The sequence below is a fragment of the Jatropha curcas genome, chromosome 5 (genome assembly GCF_041381405.1).
Source record: "Jatropha curcas cultivar XTBG-Jc1 chromosome 5, XTBG_Jcur_1.0, whole genome shotgun sequence".
NCBI classification, from domain to species: domain Eukaryota; kingdom Viridiplantae; phylum Streptophyta; class Magnoliopsida; order Malpighiales; family Euphorbiaceae; genus Jatropha; species Jatropha curcas.
The window spans coordinates 18,495,713-18,503,836 of NC_143155.1; the positions used below are offsets into that span (position 1 = coordinate 18,495,713).

General features: G+C 28.0%; 1 protein-coding gene across 1 annotated transcript; it reads left to right on the forward strand.

Annotated features, from left to right (window-relative positions):
- The first annotated feature begins 3,900 nt into the window (after positions 1-3,900).
- Positions 3,901-7,415, forward strand: LOC105639093 (ATP synthase epsilon chain). The gene is made up of 3 exons (XM_012223036.4): positions 3,901-4,058; positions 4,143-4,335; positions 7,151-7,415. Exons 2-3 carry the CDS (start codon positions 4,152-4,154, stop codon positions 7,177-7,179), a joined length of 213 nt encoding a protein of 70 aa, XP_012078426.1. The 5' UTR covers positions 3,901-4,058; positions 4,143-4,151; the 3' UTR covers positions 7,180-7,415.
- Positions 7,416-8,124: the final 709 nt, after the last annotated feature.

Below are 8,124 nucleotides of genomic sequence, written 5' to 3' on the forward strand. Positions count from 1 at the left end.
GAGAAATGAGAATATTCCGTTGAGACGGTTAGTAAACAAGAGTCCAACAAGATTCCACTTCTCGTTTTTGGATGCTATAATTGAATGTCGTAACATTTAATCGGAGAAATTTAGGATACATTTTTCTTTTTAAGTATTAAAGAGGGAAATTTAAATCAAATATCAATTGTCGACTCATATATGTTTTGACCACTAAATTATGTTTTAGTGTGTAAATTTAAAATATATTTAATTGTTAGAAAACTTAAAAATATACATACACTTTCTGTCCATCAAAAGTATCACAAGTTTAAATTATATAGGCTTGGTATAAATCTAACTCAAAATGTAGAATCGATTTAATTTATGCATGAATTTTTTATATTTAAATAAATTTAAAAATTAAAAATTTATTCGCTTTAATTTCTAAAATATCGTTAGCGCAATAATTTTAAAATAGTAGAAGAATAAAAATTTTATCAGAAACCTTTAAAATGGTAGAAGGATAAAAAGTTTTGTCATAAAGTTTTGATTGTTTAAGTTTTTTGGTTCATTTGGTAATTGCATCTTTTTTTAGAATTTAGTTTAATAATATTCAAATCCATAAAATTGAATTGTATAATTGAATTATTCATTTTCTTTTTCATATTAAACATAAAAATTTATATTTATAAATGAATTTTATAAAATTTTGCATAATTCATTTATTTCAAACAATAGGATAATTAGTTACATATAAGTTCATTAATGGAATTAATTTTTTTTAAAAAAATTATAATATTTTTTAAAAAATAATTTCAAGAAAATATTTTTCTTTTAAAAATATAATTCATTAATAATAATAAGGTACCTATATAAATTAGATATAGAATTAATTTATCTAATTAATTAATAGAATTAGTTGATTTTTTAACAAACCAAAAGAATTTATATTCTTTTGAATAATAAACTAAAATCAAAATATAAAATATTATATATTTTTTTTTGCTTGAAGATAATCTTGGCAAAAGATATAAATTTTCATAGTTACAACTAGTCCATTTATTGATTTTTGGCTTTTAATAAAAAATTTATATTTTTTAATTAATAAACTAAAATTAAAAGATATAATATTACATCTTTCCGCTTGAAAATTATCTTGATAAAATATATAAATTTTCATGAAGCAATTAATCCGTTAAATGATTTGGAAAACAAAATAATAACTTCTACTCACAATATTTAAATTTTTATGAATTTTTGCTATTATACGTCAATAACATTAATAGAAGAACAAGTTGAATTACCAGGCTTCATTAATAGAAAATCCACTTTGCAAAGCTAAAGTTTCTAATCAAATAAAATCAAATATTAGATTTTTATTTAATAATAAACTCTAAAAAGAAAGTGACCAAATCCTTACAAAAAAAACTCTAATTATGGAGACAAAACAAGGATAACAAAAACAAAGAAAAAATATATAATAAATTTAAATTTATTAAAACGAATAAAAGATTAATAGTGAAAAAAAGAGTAAAATGCAGAGGCTATCGATCAACAACAACAGTCTCAAACTAAAATTAAGATTAGATGAACATAGATAATTAAGAAAGTATTTTTAAAAAGTTGAATTACATGTTAACCGACAATAAAAGTTTTCTAGAAAAGCAGCATAATTATAACAATAAATATTATTATGTAATTTAAAATGTATTATCTTTTATAGAAATCTAATTTTCCCACCACTTGGTATGGAAAAGTATCTTATTTATATATATACATGGACAAGTAGAATGAGGCCTATCTTTAATTGGTTATGAATGATTATTAGATTTGTCAGTAAGTTTACAACGGGCTTTGGTAGACAATATTCTAGTATCGATCCAACTGAAGGTTAGAAGTCGTGACATGAAAATCTTATCATTAATTTAATGACCATCTAAAACATTAAACCAAAAGAGAAAAAAAATATTTTTTTTATTAAGAAAATTAAGAAGAACATGGAGATACTTAAAATATTTTTTTAAGTTAAACATATAATGGATTATTAAAATTAAAAAAAAAAGAAAATGAAGAGTGTTATGTTTTAGAAGAAAATAATTCTGCATATTAGGACAATAAATTTATTATATGGTCATTAATTTTTTTTTTTAAATTTAATAATTCATTAATAATGAATATGAGTTGAGTACATCATAATATTTTTATAGGAATAAAAAAAAATACAAATATAGAAAATTGAAATCTTCTAGTTGGAGATGTTTTGATCTTGATAAAAAAAATTAATCTTCCAGGTAAAAACTGATCCCTTTTCAAATAGGATGATAAAAAAAAACCTTCCACAATATTGTCCTGAACATTGTTTTTTGGAAACAACTGATAGGGTTTAATATAACAAACTTTAATGGTGGAATAGGCCGCACTACCAAATTTTATTGATAAAAGAAACTTATCTGAATTTGAAGATCTGAAGTCTCCAACTATAAGCAACTAATAATCTATTTTGTATTTCAGAGTGCTAGAGAAATAAAATATCTATATAAAAATTCCTCAATAACTAGGAACAATCCCATGAAAGAAAAGAAATTAATAACCCAATAAGAGGATACCAAGAATATTCAAGATCTATCAACTATTACAGATCTAAAAGGCTAAATCTAAATTTTGTTCTAAATGATTATAGATTTGGAAATTATTAAAAAGAAAACTAAATAAAATAAAGAAAAACGATAACGAGGGACGAAAAGAAACCACCGTCAATGAAACAAGACAGTCCGTGGTGGTTTACTTGAGATAATTTGGATTTGTGAAGACTTTGATTTTGAAAGACTAACCCTTGCTAAAATTTCAAGTTGAATTTGAAATACAACAGTTTTTTATATACAATACCACTCGCGAGAAACAAAATTTAGAAAAACACACAAAAAAAAAAAAGCAAGAGAGAGACGAGTAGGATTTTTTCTTTTAATTATTGAAAGTAGAAAATGAAAGGTTTGTAATATCGGTAAAAGAAAATGAAGAGTTTTATATTTTATAAGGCTAAACTTTTAAACAAACCCCAACTTTACGAGTAGTTTTAGTTGCACTCTAAATTCAACTTTCTTCTCTTGCTACTTAAAATCCAACTTTAGACGCAATAACACCCTAATTTCAAATTGAACTCAATTTAATGAATATAATATTATTTTTATGAGACACACACTCTCATGGTCAAGTTAATTAAAAGATAATTAAATTATAAATAATAAAAGAAATTTAATAAATAATAATATGATACATCAATTTATTGTGTGGTTATTAGTTATTGAAAAACTAAAGAGTTCTATTATATTAATGCAATAAATTTATTCTTTAGATAATTGATTGTTGAAAAAAATAAATAAAATTAAAGAGTTTTTTCATTAATCCATAAATCTATTATACGATTATTAATTATTAAAAAAAAACTAAAAAGTTGTTTGATTGATGGAATAAATTTGTTATATGGTTCTTAATTATTGAAAAAAAGGAAATGAAGAGTTTTATTATTTATTTTTTCAAATTAAATACTTGATAAAACAATAATAATAAAATTTAAGAAATATTGAAATATCGAAATGATATAAGCACCTATAAAGTATTGAATTTGTTTTAACATTTATATAAAACAAATAAATTTTCCATGGATTGATAAGTAGGATTTCTAAAGTTAGATTCTAGAGTTTAGTAATATCTATTCATTCAAAAAATTGATTTAAAATGATATATTTATTACCGATTTAAAAATTAATTATATAAATATTAAAAAATAATTTTATAAAAAGTGATATTTACATAAATTTATAAAAGAATAATAATTTTTATTTATGTAAGCACAAGCATAAATAGTATACCATATGGGCTAAGGGGAGAGCTACTTGCAAAGGGAAGAGTCTAAAACCCCGATCCGACGTAGTATTGGTCCTCAATGCTTTCCAAACATTAAACACGCAAAACGACCTAGTCTTTGGTGAAAGAATAACTAACCCTAACCATAGCCATTTTTCTTCTTCGACTCTATCTATTTCTGTGCCGTTCAAGCGTAGTGGTGAATCAAACTCAGTTACTCAGACTTCAATCAGGTTCAGAACTCTCTAACTCTCTGTCGCTTTTTTGATCATCATATCTTTTGAACTGATTATATTTACAAATTTGGCATTGCTTAGGGTTTTGAAATGGCATCGAATGCAGCAGTGCCCTTTTGGAGAGCAGCGGGAATGACGTACATTACATACTCTAACATCTGCGCGAATCTTGTCCGGAACTGCCTCAAGGAGCCCTACAAGAGCGAAGTTTTAGCTCGCGAGAAGGTCCATTTCTCCATCTCCAAGTGGACTGATGGAAAGCCCCAAAAACCCAGTATGATTTCTCTCTCTTTAAGTGGTTTCTTTCGTTTTATCGATCATTTTGTTCAATTGATTGTCTGCAATTCAGTTTTTCGTTGAATGATTTTGATTATGTTGAAATTTGAATGGAGATTATCTTTGTTTCGTTCTTTTTCATTCTATATATCTATCTAATCTTATTGTAATTTATCCTAAATTGGATCTGAATATTTTCTTTTCATGGTCTCGTGTTTTTCTTTATAATTTGGTTCAATTGATTTTTTAATTTAATTGGACATTTGAGTTGAAATTATCAAATTTTTGGTCTTTTTTTTGTCATTTCTTTCTTGTTAAGGAGGTTAATTAGATTTGAATAACGTGGCTCCCTGCATTTTTAGATAGTACCAGGAGATTGATAATAAGATTATAATTTATCAGGTATTCCAATGAAATGTAAACTTCATTTGGTTGGAAATGTAATTATTTGCAATTTATTTTGATCTTCTCCTTTCAGGGTGGAAAAGTTGCATTATTTTCTTCTCCTTTCTCATTACCAGCTATAAATAATTGGGATCTCTTTGGTGTGTTTCATTTATTCATAATTTAGCTTATTCAATGGTATAAATTTCTGAATTGCTGGTCATTAGGGCTATTTCTTATTATGGCGTTAGTCTTCTACAAGGTAATCAGGAAAGTGAAACGACATAAAATTAGGGATTGGGTTAAAATTGATTAAAATTACACTCCCACCACAGCTAAACTGAACATGAAAGGTAAAGAGCGAACCATTATTAAGTAAAATGCGAAGGACCCAATACAAAGATTGAATTTGATACCATGCTATAAACTAGACTGCAAGTGAAAAATAAAAAGTGAGAATCTTTTACAAGTTTTGATGGGTACCTTACCTTGTTAAGATATGGGGTGGAGAGAATCCAAACATAGGGCTACTTGAAATGCAACCAAAGTAGGATGGCCACCAAGCTTACAAGCAAAAACATGCAGCTTTCACCTGAACCATCCCAATACCATTAATCATGACCAAGATTCAAATCCTTTCTAATGATTGAATCTTCCATGAATAAACAACTCTTTCTTGGTGGATGTGTTCAGATCTTGTCCTTGAATTTTATTAAAAAATTACTTGGTCAATGATCCATTGGTTCATTATAGATATTAGGTCTCCAATTTTGAATTTCTCACTTGGTATGGTGCTAGTTATGAAAATTATTATAACTGTATGTTCTTGATCTTTATCCAGTACAAGACTTGAGAGGACAGATTCTTATGAACAAGAGACATTTACATAAGGGGAAGGCACATACAATGTAATTGTCAATAGTTATTTCAGTAAGCCTACCTTTTTCAGAACTATGAAATACCCATGGCCTGTAACGAGTGCTTGGAGTAATTGACATGGCTTGTCGTTCCTGGTTGTCCTTTGTTGTTACTCATTAGTATACTGTCCTAAATGCTCATGTTGTCATCAATTCAATAAAAGAATACCAAGAAAGAAAAGCAATCGAAGAAAGACCAAACATTGAGAGGTTAGAGGCAAATTTCCTGCTTCACCTTAGAGAAGGAAGAGAAGTGATTCTAGCAGGAAAGGAAGTTAAGGAAGCACCAAGAGGATGATATATAGGTAGTGGTGATAATTAAGAGTTGGTTTTTTTGAATGGGGAAGTGGATTTTAAGCTTTTTTTGGCCACTGTTGAGAAATGAGGATATTCCGCCTCTTGTTCCTTGTGTAGGTTTAATGGGACATTTGAATTGAAATCATCGAGTCTTTGGTTTTTTCGTCATTTTCTTATTAAGGTGGTTAAGCAAGATTTGAGTACTGTGGCTCCCTGCATTTTTAGATAATGTTAGGAGATTGGTAAAAGAGTATACTTAATCTGGTATTTCAATGATATCTAAACTACATTTGGTTAGACATGCGATTATTTGCACTTTTTATGTAGCCTTTTCTATTGAAAAAAATAAGCATCCAGATGCAGGAGTGGTGAAGAAAAAAAAAAAAAAAAAGCCTTTTGCTTCTCCACTAAATCAAAGATGCTACTTGAGAAATGCCATCTGATGTGATAAGGATTAAACATACGATCTTATCATTTAGGAAGTCTTAATTAAGAAGGTAGCTTTAATCCATAAGCAAATATCTAACTCCTAGTTGTGTTCCATGCAGCAGTAATTGCCTGATGACCGCTGACTCACAAGACCAGTAGAGCAGGAGTAAATTGAAATTTCTTTTTAAGTTTGAAAATGGAAATATATTTCTTGGATTTTGGGCCTTGTTGTGGGTCAAGTAGAATCTGTTCCCGCTGTGCTCGGGCAAAATTGCTCACTGAGGCATTCTTGGCTTTGTTAGGTAGTTCTCAATTAGCCTTAGCAATTTGGCCTTATAATTTTTTTCTGCCTTTATAGAGAGCCAACGTTGGTTCTAGGCAGTAAAGGCAACTGATAAGGTTCCAGAATTTGTGCATGACGAATAACATATGTTGGGTAAGTAGTCCATTGCAGGGTGGAAAAGTTCTGTTAGAGAACCATCTCCTTTCTCATTACCAGCTATCAATATTTGGGTTCTCTTTGACGTGGTTTCATTTATTGATAATTTAGTCATTAGGTCTATTTCTTGTTTATGGCAATGCGGAATTAGTGTTCCAGAAGGTCCAATTATGCATGCATTGTATCAGGGGAATTGTTTCTGGTGTTACTGTATGTGCGAAAGAATATCTCTAATCAGTGGCATCCTAGCACAGTCACGATGTTGCCTCTTATTTTAAGTTCTTGATGCATCTAATATTCATGGATAATAACATTCGTTCTGATAACATTCTGTTGGTTTGTAACAGCTATTCGTTCCGATACGCCTGAAGCTTGAGTCTGATGCTTGGTCTTTTGAATATCTAAATGAAGGGATGGCCTTTCACAATGGTTTTTTCTTCTGTTTTCTGTTTGGTTGACTGGAATTTGTTGGGTATGTAATTTCCTGATTAAAACAATGATCAAATTTCAGGCATTCATAATAATGTAACTGCTATTAGCAGACTCCTGGTCTTGGAGCCTAATGAGAAATTGTGCTTAGAAAATTAGAGCAGCTCGTGCTTTTTTCTTTCAGATGTGTCGTGCAATAATTTCATTTCATGTTAACATATGTATGGCAGTCTTTTATTTTCATCCTGAATCCTTTCAAACTATACCTTTTTCCACCCTTTCATTTAAATGCATTTCCCAAATACTTTGGCAGAAAGGGAAAGAAAATGAAAAAGACGCCATCTATTTTTTGATGATTCTATGTCTTTAACATTATAACTAATTACAATTAATTATGGCAAATTAAACTCAAATGATCAGTTGTCATAAATTACTTTACCGTCTCATTTTGTTGGACAAAACATCGTATATTATGAATTTAGTCAATAAAAATTATTTTATTCTTTTTTATCCATTCATTAAGATATTAATAAACAATTATAAGAATTATTATGAGAAAAATAATTATTTCACTGTAAAAATTCAGAAATTTTGCAAATATTTTGGGATACTCAAAAAAAAATAAAAAATAAAAAAAAATAAAAAACAAACAAACAAACAAACAAATTGGGATATCCAAAAAGAAATAACAAACAAAATGGAATAGAAAGGGTAGCAAAATCAATTTCTTTGTAATTATATACTTTAAGTGATATTGATGTTAAAACTTCCTATGATCTGGAGTATGTACTCTAGAGGGGATTATAAATAATCCTTAAAGCAATTGATACTTCATTTTACATCAGAACTATCATTTGCATTTTTGTTCTCGCTTTCAATCTTAAGAGACTAA

Bases quoted from the DNA above. Each gene is read 5' to 3' on its own strand.
- LOC105639093 (XM_012223036.4), top strand. From the start codon at position 4,152: ATGGCATCGAATGCAGCAGTGCCCTTTTGGAGAGCAGCGGGAATGACG. The intron at 4,336-7,150 runs GTATGATTTCTC...GGTTTGTAACAG, and splicing joins TGGAAAGCCCCAAAAACCCA to CTATTCGTTCCGATACGCCT.